A 14,861-nucleotide genomic window follows, 5' to 3' on the forward strand; every position below is an offset into this window, starting at 1 on the left:
CACAACCATAAATCACACTTTCCTGTTTCCTGTACCATAGGTGATCTTTCTTAGTTCATGACCACTGTGGTGTGTTTGGAATTGACTTCCCTCGCTCTTGTTATAGTGACAAGTGTGATGATTTCTCTTCTTGGCTTTTGGTTTTATTTATTTGATATTAAGAATGATTTTCCCCCTCATACAACGCTGTAGCATTTGAGATTATCCAACCACTCATAAATATGTTTAAGACACATAAGAGTATTAAAGGGGAAATATATTTATATAACTCATTTATTTGCAAGGCCTTTTGACCACTTTTTTTCCTATTGAAGTATAATTAATGTATAACATTATATTAGTTTCAGGTGTACAACATAGTGATTCAATATTTGTATGTATTATGAAATGATCAACACAAAAAGTCTACTTAACCATACATAGTTACAAATCCATTACCATGAATAGTTAGAATTTGTTTTTTTCTATGATGAGAACTTTTAAGATTTACCCTTGTATGTCAGTTATGCCTCATTTAGAAGAAGAAAATAGAAAACATTTAAAATTTATTCTTTCCCAAAATAAGTTACTCCAAATTTATCAAAATTCCCAACCCCACTCTTAAAAATCTGATGGCATAGCAGGAAGATGTGATTTCAGTTTATGCAAACAGGTATTTTGATCCAACCTTCTTTGGATACAACCCCAAAATCTACAAAATAATGTAAGGGAGAATCCTGTTTCTCATCAATAAATAAACAAAACAACTTGCAAATATACAACACACTATTATGAAACATGATGTTGTACATGGACAATTGGTATTCTTTACCAAATAAGAGTCTAGAAATTAAAAATCCATGTAATTGGAATAATTTACAATTATATTAGTATGCCTTGCTTTCTCAGCTTTTGTTTCACATGCATTTATAGAGGGCCAGAATCAATACAGTATATGTACTGCGAATTGCTTACTTTATGAGTAACAAACCTAATAATATGTATGATAATTGGAAATTATGTGTGTGCATTTTTAACATGGTTGCAAAACAAGAAGTCAATTACCAAGGCAATTTATAAGAATACAAAATGTTCACTAGCATAATAGTTTTTTGTTGTTGCTTTTGTTATTTTCAGAATATTAAAGGTTAACAATACTTCAGTTAAAAATAATTTACCACAGTTTATTTTATTTTGAAGACCAATTGCTATCTGTCTTTGTTTTCTAAAGGTGTTCTTAAGGACTATCTAAGAGAACTTCCTTCTCCTCTGATAACAAAGCAGCTTTATGAGGCTGTAATAGATGCAATGGCAAAAAATCCTTTGAAAATGTCATCAAGTGGATGTGAGAATGACCCAAGTGACTCTAAGTATACTGTTGACCTGCTTGATTGTCTGCCTGATGTTGAGAGGGTGAGCATCAGTGGTATACCTTTTTCCCTGAAAGCCAGCTAATGAATATATACTTAGCTACAGAGCTACAAATAGTTTTTCAGGTATTTCACATTTGTGGCACTTAGGAGTTTAAGCTCTGCCTTTACTAAAGGCTCCTTAAACAGCATAAATATAGATGACAATTTTATCTTTTCTGTATATAATTTTAGTCTAGGCACAGGTACTTCCTATATATTTTTAAAGAGTATGGCTACCTTATTATTAAAATAATATATGCTTATTATAGAAAAATTGAGAAGATATAGTAAAGAAAATGGAAAATTGCAATTATCAATAACCAAAGGCAACAATAATTAACGTGTTAGTTAATTAACTATATGTAGTTAATGTATTTCCTTTTAGTATTTGAAAAATATGGTAACTGTTTCAGTGTACGTGGCTTAGCCTTAAGACTTAGTTAATGTATTTCCTTTTAGTATTTGAAAAATATGGTAACTGTTTCAGTGTACGTGGCTTAGCCTTAAGACTTAAGTAACCCTCACCACCACCATCGCTTTCCTTCCTGCGTCTTCCCATTTACCTCCTCACAATCTAAATCTTGGGACTAGTATCCTCAGGACCAGAGGAGATAAGAGGGTAGCTGGGTCTGCAGAACCAGTCTCAACCTAACTTTAACTGTTGTTCCTTAGAACAAAAGAGAAAATGAGAGAGATGGCTGAGCTTGTCCAGATGAGGTCAACTTTGCCTATATTTCTTATTACGTGAGGGTAGAAAGGGCAAGAGTGAATGTGTGAAAATATTAAGCCCCAAAACTTCATTCACCTTTACTGTCCCCTTCCCTGTGCTCGGTCCAGTTAGATTAGTAAGTATACTCCTGTGGGTGAGAAGAAGGGAACAACTACAAAGAAGTAAGCAGAATTAGAAGGGTGGAATGAGGGGGTAGACATATTCCTTCTTCGTTGCCAGGTAAAATTTGATTGCCAGGTATCATTTGACTTACACGTGAGGAAATGAGTGGAAATTTGAATCACCTGCTCCAGTTATATAGCTTTTATGAGTGCTGTAGTCTGTCACCTGAATTTATAGGTCTTTCTGGTCCTAAAGCTCTTGCTATTATCATCCTTTCTAAAAAGGCTTCATAATATTCCATTGAGTGGATTTGACATAATTAATCACTATTCTCTTGTATAGTATTTAGGTTTTGAGTCTATTTGTATATATTTTTGTGCAGAGATTTCTTTTCAGTTAGAATTACTTATTTGGAGTAGAAATAATGGAATTGTTGATTTAAATGATGTGAACATTCAAAGGCTCTTTTTTTTTTTAATTTTTTAAATATTTATTTATTTTTGAGACAGAGAGAGACAGAGTGTGAACAGGGGAGGGTCAGAGAGAGAGGGAGACACAGAATCTGAAACAGGCCCCGGGCTCCGAGCTGTCAGCACAGAGCCCGACACGGGGCTCAAACTCACGGATCGCGAGATCATGACCTGAGCCGAAGTCGGACGCTCAACCGACTGAGCCACCCAGGTGCCCCTCAAAGGCTCTTAATATGTTTTCGTATTACTTTTCAAAAGGGACACAACAATTGCACTTTTTGGCTCATCTTTATTTAGTAGACAAAAAAATATTTTACTTTAAATTGTATTTCTTGGTTTGCTATTGAGATTAAATCTAAGATATTTAGCCAGGTGTGTGTGTGTGTGTGTGTGTGTGTGTGTGTGTGTGTGTGTGTGTTGGTCACAGCATGGTATGCTGAAAGTAGCCTTAAGATGTCAACATATGTAGAATCCCACTTGTGTTAGCAAATGTATAGTGAGTGGAGATGAAGAATGGATATTTATTATTGACATTGCTTTTATGATTCATATATTTGATTTGTTTTGATTTCAAAATATCAATTACAGTCTCCTCTAACTTTTCTTCTTTCTTTATTCCTTTCTTTCTCAGCCGAACATTAGAAGAATATTTATTTCGGCTGTCCTTATTTCTTCACCACCCTTGACTACTCAACACATTGTAATCTGGCTCCCTACCCTATCTTTCTGGACTTATTTTTGCCAAGGTTACTAATGAACTTCTGATCACTGAATCCATTTTTTACTTTTGGCTCTAAAAATAAGTCATTTTGATTTTTTCTTTTTTAATAATTTTTAAAATTACAGTTTTACTTGGCATTCATTTCTTTAATACAATTATGAAGAAGAAATTATACACTCATTTTATTTGTTAAATGATTGATCACATGCCAGTACTTCAAAAACATCATATTTCTTTCCATAATTGCTTAGACCTAAATAACCTTCCACCCCTTACTAGTTTCTTCAAGTTTTAAAAAATATTCTTTTTGGGGGCACCTGGCTGGCTCAGTTGGATCCTTGATCCTCAGGATCGTGAGTTCAAGCCCTATGTTGGGTGTGGAGATTACTTAAATAAATAAAAATACTTTAAAAAAAAGTATTCTTTTTCAACAAAAAAACTTTTTTTTTTCATCTCTAGCTATTCTATTCTTTTTTCCATGGTTTGTCTACTTAAAGTATTTGTTAGTTAAGCACATTGGCCTTTTTCCTATTCTGTATCATGATAGACCCTGGCCTCGTTTGAAATTGTTAGCTTCCTAAGTTTAAGGTTGGCAGTCCCCTGATTATGACTAGAGGATTTATCTGTTCTTAAAGATAAATACTCTTACCTAATCCCTTTTCCATCACAGCCTTTGCTATTGTCATTTTAGAGGAGGGAAGAGAAGAAAACGTTGATGTATATTTTCCTAGGGACGCCAGTTGAAATTTGGAATGCATTCATGAGCCTTTATAAAGACTATACATTTTAACCATCTAATCGATCAAATTATGTCATTGGAACCTAAGGGTCCAAGCTTTGAAACAATCTTTTGAAAAGTAACAGAATGTCTGTTTATATTTTCTGCTGTAAATTGTGTCCTTAAATTTGCTCCTGTGTATGACTTTACTAAGTGAAATGTAATTTAACTTAATTTAGGCAACCCTAAAGATGTTGCTGGATCATTTGAAATTGGTGGCTTCTTATCACGAAGTGAATAAGATGACGTGCCAGAACCTGGCTGTGTGCTTCGGACCGGTGTTACTAAGTCAGAAGCAAGACACTAACCATAACAACAGAGTCTTTACTGATTCAGAAGAACTTGCAAGTGCTTTGGATTTCAAAAAACATATTGAAGTTCTTCATTATTTACTTCAACTCTGGCCAGGTAAGTGATTCTCTGGAAATACTTTTCTCTTTCAAGGGCAGAGTGTTTGTATTAGCTAATCACTAAATATGCCCATATATGATTGCAGAAAATATTTCCTAGATTTTGCTTTTTCTGTTTAAATTTTTTGCTTTTGCTGATAATAGACCTATAGATTAATGTGCACATTTTGGATTTGGTCAGATCAGGATTTGTATCCTGGTTGTGTTACTTATTAGCAGTCTGGTCTTGGGCAGGTTCTTTAACATCTTAGAGCCTCAGTATCGTCTTTTGTCATATGGACTTTAATAATGTTTATGGAATTTATAGGAGGCTTAAATAAGGAGTTACGTATGTTAAGCTGCTCAGTGCAGTTCTTGTCGCATAATAGGTACTCTGTAAATATTAACTTCTTTAGTCCTTCAATCAGTTCTTCTTCCTGACATTTTTACTGTATTCATGGTCATTCTTCAAATTATCCAGGCTTGACTTGACAGTTATCTTTGATCTTTCCATCTTTCTTATCCATCCCTTGTTCCAGTCAAGAACAAAAAGCTGACAGTTATTTTCCTACTATATCTCTTATATAGTTTCAGAGCTAAAAGGAATACATGTTTAATTAGATGTTCTAATGCTGTATTTAGGTTCCAAATTTTTCTTATCCTATAGTAATGCCTGCTTCCCTTCCCTACCCTGCATAGTACCAAACATGAAAGTACTTAGGAGCTCTATGTAGCATACAGTGGTAAAAGTGGTTGGCTCCTGGAGTCAGGCTTGGATTCAGATCCATTGTGGCCCAGGCACATACTTTAATTCCCCTCAGTATGCTTCTCTATAAATAGTGCCTACCTCAGGGTTGTTGTGAAGATTCTGCAGATAAATCATCAAAGATAGTGACCAAAGTGTTTTGCATAAAGTTAGCTCTTTGTTACTCTTTTAATGATACATGTAAGGATGGACCAGAGTGCAACAAAATGCTTGATTTAGTCCTAAAATACATCTAACTAATTTTAAAAAGTGAATAAAAAACTTCAACTTTTAAATTTGGAAAGTTAAAATTTTTGCTTTCTTTCAAACACAAGCTTAAAAGTCATTTCTAATGTGTCTTTTAACTGAATTGGTATATATAATTAATTATTTAAAAATCCTGAATCAAGATTCTTTGGCTAATTGGTTTGATTTCTGCATTTGGTGCCCAACATAAGGGATCTCTGAGGTTAAAGTTTTAAACGTGTTTTCTATAGTTTTTCCTGCAACTGCTTTAATTGTAATAAACATCAGGAATTGGGAAAGGAGCCATCTTTGTTCTAATCGCAAATTAAAACTTGCTTACCTGGAGAGATAAACACAGTTTACTATCAGTACCTGATTTCTTTATCATTAATTCTGTATCAGAGGTTAATGTTATTTAAAAATAACTCCTCTAAGGACCTGAATACACATTTTTCCAAAGAAGACAAATGGATGGCCAACAGACACATGAAAAGATGCTGAACATCACTTGTCATTAGGGAAATGCAAATCAAAACCACAATTAGATATCATCTCACACCTGTCAGAATGGCTAGCATCAAAAAGACAAGAAATAACAAGTGTTGGTGAGGATATGGAAAAAAGGGAACCCTTGTGCAGTGTTGGTGGGAATGTAAATTGGTATAGCTGCTATGGAAAACAGTATGGAGGATCCTCAAAAAATTAAAAATAGAAATACCATACAATACAGTAATTCCACTATGGGGTATTTACCCAAAGAGAATGAAAACACTAATTCGAAAAGTTTATTGCAGCTTTACAATAGCCAAGATATGGAAGCAGCGTAAAGTGCCCATCAGTAGATGAATGGATAAAGAAGATGTGGTGTATATACTAATTATGGAATATTACTCCGCTATTTAAAAAAAAAAAAAGCAATCTTGCCACTCACGACAATATGAATGGACCAAGAGGGTATCATGTGAAGTGAAAGAAGTCAGACAAAGGCAAATACCATATAATTTCACATATATATGGAATCTAAAAACCAAAACAAATGAACAAACAAACGAAAAAACTGGAAACAGACTCATAAATACAGAGAACAAACTGGGGGTTGCCAGGGAGGAGATGGCATGGGGGAAGGAGTGATATAGGTAAAGGGGACTAAGAAATACAGACTTCCAGTCTACGGCCATACCACCCTGAACGTGCCCGATCTCGTCTGATCTTGGAAGCTAAGCAGGGTAGGGCCTGGTTAGTACTTGGATGGGAGAAATACAGACTTCTGGTTATAAAATAAATAAAGTCATGGGGATGAAAAGTATGGTATGGGGAGTATAGTCAACAATATTGTGATAATGTTGGTGACAGATGATAACTACACTTATTGTGGTGAGCACTGTGTAATGTATAGAGTTGATTCACCTGAAAGTGATATAGCATTACATGTCACCTATACTTCAATTAAAAAAAACATCTGCCTCCTTTTCTATAACCTGTACTTTTCTTTAGTTATAGTACCTCAGACAAAGGGCGGAAAGATGAGAGTAAATACCAGTTAGTTTTGCCCTCTAAATCATTTGTTTTTGGATTCAAGAAAAGGCAGACATCCAATAACAGTAGGGCAGTGACTGTGCGTGAGAAAGTTGATAGTGATACAGAGAATGAGCCATAGCGCATTAACTTGGTAAATGCCCATCTCTATGTGTTAGATAGAAGGTTTGACTCCTTGCTATGCATATCTTACATATTTTTGTTTTTGGGATTTCCCCTACTCTGGAGGTAAAAAAAAGAGTTGGTTCCACATTTCTCCCATCCACCTTCGTTTTTACTTTAACTTTTGTGTTATTTTTTGTTTTTTCGTTTGGGGCAATAGTGAAATTTGCTTTGAGCTTTCCATTTGAAAAATCTTATCTTCAAAGTGATCAGTTAAAATCCTAGCATATTGGCACCAAGAGGTAGAAATCATCCTGCCAGTGGTATTTCAGATTGTCTTCTGCCAAGCCCTAAGGTTCTTTGGAAGCAGCTTTGGAGCCAGATTGGCAACAGGTGAGGGAACAAAATGGAAACACACTTCCCTTTTGATCAAAACAGTTTTTGTTTCATCTTTTATATGTATTGGATTTTTATAAATTGTTGCTTTTTAAAAATGGTCTTGCTGTTGTAAGAAGAATATTGAAATTTACTGATAGGCCACTCTTTCTCTTTATAGAAGGGGAAATAGCTTTAGAGAGAGTGTAACTCCTAGACTAGCTGTTTGCTGTATCACATTTTCTATGATGAGTAAATTTTGGGCAGGTTTTTTTGGGAAAAAGCTATCAATTTTTTCCTATTCCTTTTTGTTTCACTTTTCTCACTAGACTAAGCTTTATGAGGTCAGGGACTATATTTTGCTTACCCTTATACACCCAAGTCCTAAGACAGTGCTTGGCACTAACGAGGCACTCAATATATTCTATTAAATAAGGCAATTATACTCTAGATAAAAAGCTAATAATATTAGGTGATGGTTGAAAATATAAATCCACCAGTAGAAAACAAGATAAGAAAATTAAGATTCTTAGTACATACAATTACATTTTGAAACATTTTCAGCAACTTTATAGATTGCATTTTTAATTTTATTCTGTTGAAGACGGACAGTCATAGTACTAGAAAAACCAGAACTTTTGGGGTCAAAATTAGCCAGTTTCTCTGCATTTTTAATAGGAAAGCATTCCACCATCAGTAGTTTAAAAAGTCAGTGAGGTTGATTTTTCAGAAATTGAATTCTTAGTCCAAAAGATAAAAATATTACTATAATTGGTTTCTTAAATCCTTTCCAAGAAAATACACAACGATAATGTTTGAATAGGGATTTGGTTTAAGTAACTGGCAACAAAACAAATCTGGGTTTTGAAGGTGAATGTCAGAAGATGGGAGCACGACAAGACAGGCTCAATCCAGAGTCAAAAATGCGTTACTTAGGGGCACCTGGCTGGCTCAGTTGATAGAGCATGCAACTCTTGATCTCGGGGTCATGAGTTCAGGCCCCACGTTGCCAAGGCATAGAGCTTACTTAAAAAAGAAAAAAAAAAGTTTTACTTTGGTTGGATCACAAACCAGATTACTTCAAGGTTAGCAAAGTACTGTAATGAAAACAACAGGCATGCCACTTAAGCACTAAGAACAGGAATAGCAAGAAGATGAGGGAGAAAAGCCAGGAGACTTAGTAGAGATTAGCAGCTAGAGGAGAAAAAGGAATATGAATAATTAAGCAGTGGAAAAAATCAGCTATTTATTCTGCAGTTGCTTCAGTTAATGGCATGGGGCATTCTATATTAATACTGTTATTAAAGATCAATTTAAAGTAAATATCAGGGGCACCTGGATGGCTCAGCTGGCTAAGTCTTGACTCAGGTCATGATCTCTCAGGCGTGGGATTGAGCTCTGCTTTGGGCTCTGTGCTGGCAGCACAGAGCCTGCTTGGGATCTCTCTCTCTCTCCCTCTCTCTTTGCTCCTCCCCCACTCACGTGCACACTCGCATGCACTCTCTCTCAAAAATAAAACATTTAAAAAATAAATATCAGGCCTTTGTTTTCCAGAAAATTTTAGCTCAAGAGATTTTAGCTATTCATAATTATATATAATAGCCATCATAAAAATATAGACAAATGGAAATGTTAGAAACATACCTATAGATAGTTATCAAGTATTTTAATAAAATCTAAGTACAAAAAATTATGTAATCTCTGAAAAATGTATTTTAAGTTTATTTTTGAGAGATAGAGACACAGTGTGAGCAGGGGAGGAGCAGAGAGTAAGGGAGATACAGAATTAGAAGCTGGCTTCAGGCTCGAAGCTGTCAGCACAGAGCCCGATGTGGCTCGAACTCATGAACTGTGAGATCATGACCTGAGCTGAAGTCAGAGGCTCAACCGGCTGAACCACCCAGGTGCCCCTGAAAAATGCTGTTAAGATCACTGTAAGTCTGCAAAACTAGCACTATATACAAGTTTGTATTACTTTGCAATTATCTTGTTTTGTACAGTAAGGAGCAAGCATTTGTTATATGTTGGAGTGTAAAGTGGGTGTGTTATTACTGATAATATATTCATACTGATAATAAGTATCTCAGTGAAAGAAAGTGTACATGAAGAGACATTTATTAGTGGAGAATAAATAAGCAAAAAGAGGAAACTATTACGGGTAGTTTTCAAAAGCTATGCCTCAACATTCAAGTCCATCTTATATACAGAAGAACCGTAGGCAAATGTTTTGTTCAATATGCACTAAAGGGTAAGCAGTGAAGCCTTGGTTTGTCATGAAGTTATGTGTATATCTGTGGTAATCTATATGGCCAGCACAATGCATACTCTTAGAAGAAATTAATATGAGGAATGTTATTTGAGATTGTCAGATATCTAACTAGAATGGGAAAATAAAATATCTGTACTATTTTCAGGCAATAAATGAAGACTATTAGTAGCTAATGCTGTATAATCAAACTCAGGTAACCAGTGGTCAAATTTAGTATTTGTGCATTTTATCAAAGTGAAATTTGGGCTGCTTAGTAAAATAAATTATGACACAGCTGCTAATAGAATTGCAAAAAAGCACAAAGGTTAGAGTGAGCACTTTAGATGTCTTTGCCTCATTTAGATGTTTGCAGAAGAAGGAACTTTGTGTTTTGTTTTTTTGTTTGTACACCAACATGCCTTGCCTGCTTTTTGCTCTAGCTTTTAATATACAAGAAGCTACCAGCTTAACTACTGTTTGAATTACAGCTAGATAATAATTAACTTGCACAGAAAGTTAATCAGCGTTGGAAATTTTGTTTGGGGATGTTATGATATGGCATGAATTAGCACCATTGACCACTCTACTAGCTTCTGCCCCTAATCTTGATTATGTCTGGTTAGAAAAAGGTAATTATGGAATGCTTTTTTAAAAATAGTGTGCATGTTTTGTTTTTAATGCATGTTTGTAGTTGATTATTAAATGGCTTATCTTTAGCTCTGTTTTTTAAAGACCAGTTGGATGGCTGTGACTAAGCAAATTTATTGTTTGTTTCTAGCGCAACGTTTAACTGTCAAAGAATCAACAGATAATTTGTTCCCAGAGCAGAAGTCTTCTTTAAGTTATTTGAGGAGGAAGAAAGAACGACCTTGCATGTTAAATTTGAGTGGTACTGATTCATCAAGAATACTTAGACCGAGGCAAACTAGATTAGACAGTCTAGTTAGCAATCGGTATGCAGGCGACTGGAGCAGTTGTGGAGAAAACTACTTTTTAAATACAAAAGAAAATTTAAATGACGTAGATTATGATGATGTCCCTTCAGAAGACAGAGAAAACGGAGAAAATTGTAGCAAAATGTATGGACCAGATATAATGATTGAACAGCCAGTACCCTTGTCCGAAGAGTACACATTTCAGACGTATTTGACAATGCAGACAATTGAATCTACAGTGGACCGAAAAGTCAATCTGAAAGATCTACAGGAAAGTATTGATACTTTGATTGGAAATCTGGAGCGTGAACTCAACAAAAACAAGCTTAATATGAGTGTTTGAGATTGAGAGGTTTTATTTGCTTTTTTGTAATGTTTTAAATTTTAAATCAATCTTTCTCATTTTCTTATACCTCTCACAATGGTTTTATTTTTTTACTTTTAAAAATTCCATTAATTTCTAATAAGTTTATGTGATTCCATTAAAAACGCTGTCATTAATACGATTTTTACTTATCTCAATAGAAAATTTTTCTTGGGGCAAAGATAACTTGGACTTGGGGATATCTTAACAAATATGGCCAATTCTGTGGAGATAACTTTTAAATGCACTTACAAGGTTCAGATAAGTTATTGGCCCCTCATGGTTTTTGTACTTTATAGGAACTGCTCTTTTGTAGCTGAAACAGGTGTTTCTTTCAGAGGAACGTGGTAGCTGCTCCGTCTGGTTTGCGGTGTGAGCCCATGTACACTGCAGCATCCTTTGATCATATTTCATTTGCAATGCAAATGCTGCTCTAAAAAAACTTTTTATAAATAAAAGTAAAATTATACAAATATTAATGTATTCTTATTAGCATTCAGTAATTATTTAAGCTTATGAAAACTAAATATTTTTATAAACCTGAAACGTGTATATTTATAAGTGCATATATGGATAGATGTTAGAATGAGAGGAGGCATGGGCTACAGAATCACATGTATCTTTAAAGTATATATGTCATGAGGCCAAAATTATTAGCTTCAAATGTCTTTTTCAGGGAAAGAATATTTAAGTTAAAGGAGGAGTTCTGTAGAAACACTTGAACCAAAACACTAGAGGCATCTGAATAGAAAGAATAGACTTTCTTTTTTTTATTCACAGAAAGTCACAGTGTCCCTAGTGAGAAGTCATCTTTTAAATTGAAATTCTCTAACTTCTTAAGGGATTAAGTGCCCAGATTTCTGCACTAGTGATTTACACTTCAAAAATCTTTACCTATTCTATGCATTTTTATGTTCTGCTTTTTTAAAACAGAGTAATTGTGCTTTAAATGTATTATTTATTTGTAGTAGTACATTGATAACATTGACTTTGTAATTGCCCTCATAGGTATCTAAAGAAATCTTGCCGGCATAGTCCATGTTATTGATTTTTTAAAATAACTTATTTTGGCTAAGTGTATCCACCAGATAGGCATTATAGCAGTCACAGCAGTGTTTGAAAAATGTAAATTTAGAAGACTTTTTATTAAATTGGAATGTATTTTTTTAAACTTTTATACCCACAGAACATGTAATTTTAAAATTATAAATAAAATTTGAATTACCAACTTAAAGATGTAGCAGCCAGTAGAAAACACTTCTTGATGTTTTTCTAAATATTAAAGTATTTAACTATTTCTGTGTTAAATATACACTGATAAACAGAACACCTTGTTATTTAATTTGAAAACTCAGTTGTTAAAAAGCCAGATAAATAATTATTTTTATATGAAAATTTCATTTTTTAAAGCTTTGTATAACAATTCAGAAGAATACCAAAAGAATTTGTGACAGGTATATATCTAGAGTAAACAGTCAAAAGAAATGTACTTTAAATGTTTTATAGGAAGACTTTGTTTGCTATATCATGTATATTGTATGAATTGAATAAGTTGTTCCAGAAATGTAAAAGTTTTATTAAAGAATTATAACCTTGGTGTCATGCTATTAATTATCATCATGATTTTAAGGATCACTTATTTTAATGTCATTGTTTTTAAACATGTTAAAGTATTGGACAATCAAATGTTATCCATAAATCCATGTAACAAATCCTTTTTGTGCAGAATTGAATTTTCCAGAATCTGAAATACCTTAAAGGCCAGATTTATTTTGTTATATAAATTTGGATGGGAATAGTTTCATCTCTGCTGTCTTAAATAGAAAATACTAAGCATTTATTTTGTCTGGATCACCGAGTCCTAACTGTAAATCTCTTTTGTTGACTTTGCTGTGTTTAGTAGTGCTCCGTAATTTATGCCTTTACTTTAAATGGCCCTTAACTTCAAATCTTTTTTGGGTTTTCATACCTGCTTTTTATAAACTCCTGGGATCTCTCTACACAGACTACCAGCTGTCATTCCCTTCTAAGTCTACTTGCCCCAATGTTTTTTAGGATTAAAAACAATCTTAATTTTAGTGCATGTACCTGAATAAAATTTCAAGCAATCTGTATGGATAGAAAATAAAAAGTAAAAGTGTGCCTCCCTGCCATTCACACCAATCCTACTTCTCAGAGGTAACAGCCACTTTTTATTCTTTAGGTAGCTACTATCTCTACCACTTGATCTAGGTTTACTGTGCCTGTTTCTCAATTTGTCATTTAAGTAGTATCTGTTGATTGTTCATTATGAATATGAAGGAATGTCCATTCCTCCTCCCCATTTTATATTCTTTTGGTTTCCTTTATAACTAGTAATCTTTATTTCTTGATCCATCTGTATTAAACAATGTCTCTTGGCTTGCTACCATTGTGGAAATGACCAACCCTATACTTTCCTTTCAGCTCATTACTGCCTTTTACCTCCTAACTTCTCTAAATTACACAATTAGTTTATTAATCAGCGTTAATAGATGTATATTATTTGGGGGAACTATATTTGACTTAGGTTTTTCCTTTATATGTTTCTAAAAACAACAAATCAATAACTAGCCATTATGTGCTGGATTATGCAAAAGCATTTACTAGTAAGTCAGGTGATTTTGTCTCCTACATATCCAATCTTATGTCCTCAGATCTATGCTGATATATGCAGAATATTCCAAGCTAAAGGTCAAATGAGTTATTTTATCTGCTAGCCATCAACTCCTCCAAATCATGCTGTGTATTATTTGCTTCAGAATTGGGTCATGCCTTGGGGCACCTGGGTGGCTCAGTTGGTTGAGCACCTGACTCCTGATTTTGGCTCAGATCATGATCTCATGGTTTCTTGAGTTCGAGCCTTGCGTAGGGCTCTGCGCTGGCAGTGTGAAGCCTGCTTGGGATTCTCTCTCCCTCCCTCCCTCTCTGCCCTTCCCCTACTTGTGCCATCTCTCTCAAAATAAATAAATAAATTTTAAAAAATAAGAATTAGGTAATGGATTTTGCAGATTTTTATTTTTTCCTGGAGTAATTGCTTTTTTTTTTTTTTGACCGAAGTAAAATGCTTTCTTTACTGTAACAATTATTTTATCATGGTATTGAATTACCAAATTTGTTCAGAATGCTTTTAGCTCTCATTGTGGGATTCTTAAAGTATATGCTTGCCTTTATTTATTTTTCTTTGACAGAAGAAAAATATCTTCACTCTAACCTGAGATCATCTTAAGTTTTTAAATCAACTTTATCAAATTTGGACAAAGTGGTTTTTAGCTATCATCCTAGGATATGTTTTCCTTGCATTCCTGTATTTGATTTTGTTTTACATCTTTTTTTTTAATTTAGTGTTTTTGCTTGCTGAAATATATAAGTACTTCCCCCCACATATACACCTCCTGCCACCCCTCATATCTCCCACACCCCCCCACCACACTCACCAACCCCGCACACAAGAAGGGTGCTTGAGAGAGAAAGCTTTGAGTCTTTGCATGTCTGACAAGGCCTTCATTTTCCCCTTACTTCATTTTGATTTGGATCTACAGTGCCAGGTTCTAACTCACTTTCCTCGAGAACGTTGAAGGCATTTCTCTATTACCTTCTTTTTTTAAATTTAATATTTATTTATTTATTTATTTTGTAAGTTTATCCTTGACAGAACGTGAGTGAAGGAGGTGCAGAGAGAGAGGGAGACAGAGGATCCAAAGTGGGCTA

At 34.3% G+C, this 14,861-nt stretch overlaps 1 protein-coding gene across 2 annotated transcripts in view; it reads left to right on the forward strand.

Moving 5' to 3' along the window:
• SYDE2 (synapse defective Rho GTPase homolog 2) overlaps positions 1-12,729 on the forward strand; it is a 52,274-nt gene extending 39,545 nt beyond the window's left edge. The window contains exons 5-8 of one of the 2 annotated variants that reach the window (XM_058716764.1): positions 1,211-1,392; positions 4,372-4,600; positions 10,000-10,047; positions 10,612-10,724. In XM_058716764.1, the coding sequence (XP_058572747.1) occupies positions 1,211-1,392; positions 4,372-4,600; positions 10,000-10,010 (422 nt within the window). In that variant the 3' untranslated portion in view covers positions 10,011-10,047; positions 10,612-10,724. Of the gene's footprint in view, positions 1-1,210; positions 1,393-4,371; positions 4,601-9,999; positions 10,048-10,611 lie in introns of both variants that reach the window. The other variant, XM_058716763.1, reaches the window with a different exon arrangement.
• Positions 12,730-14,861: the final 2,132 nt, after the last annotated feature.

The sequence above is a fragment of the Neofelis nebulosa genome, chromosome 2 (genome assembly GCF_028018385.1).
Source record: "Neofelis nebulosa isolate mNeoNeb1 chromosome 2, mNeoNeb1.pri, whole genome shotgun sequence".
NCBI classification, from domain to species: Eukaryota; Metazoa; Chordata; class Mammalia; order Carnivora; family Felidae; genus Neofelis; species Neofelis nebulosa.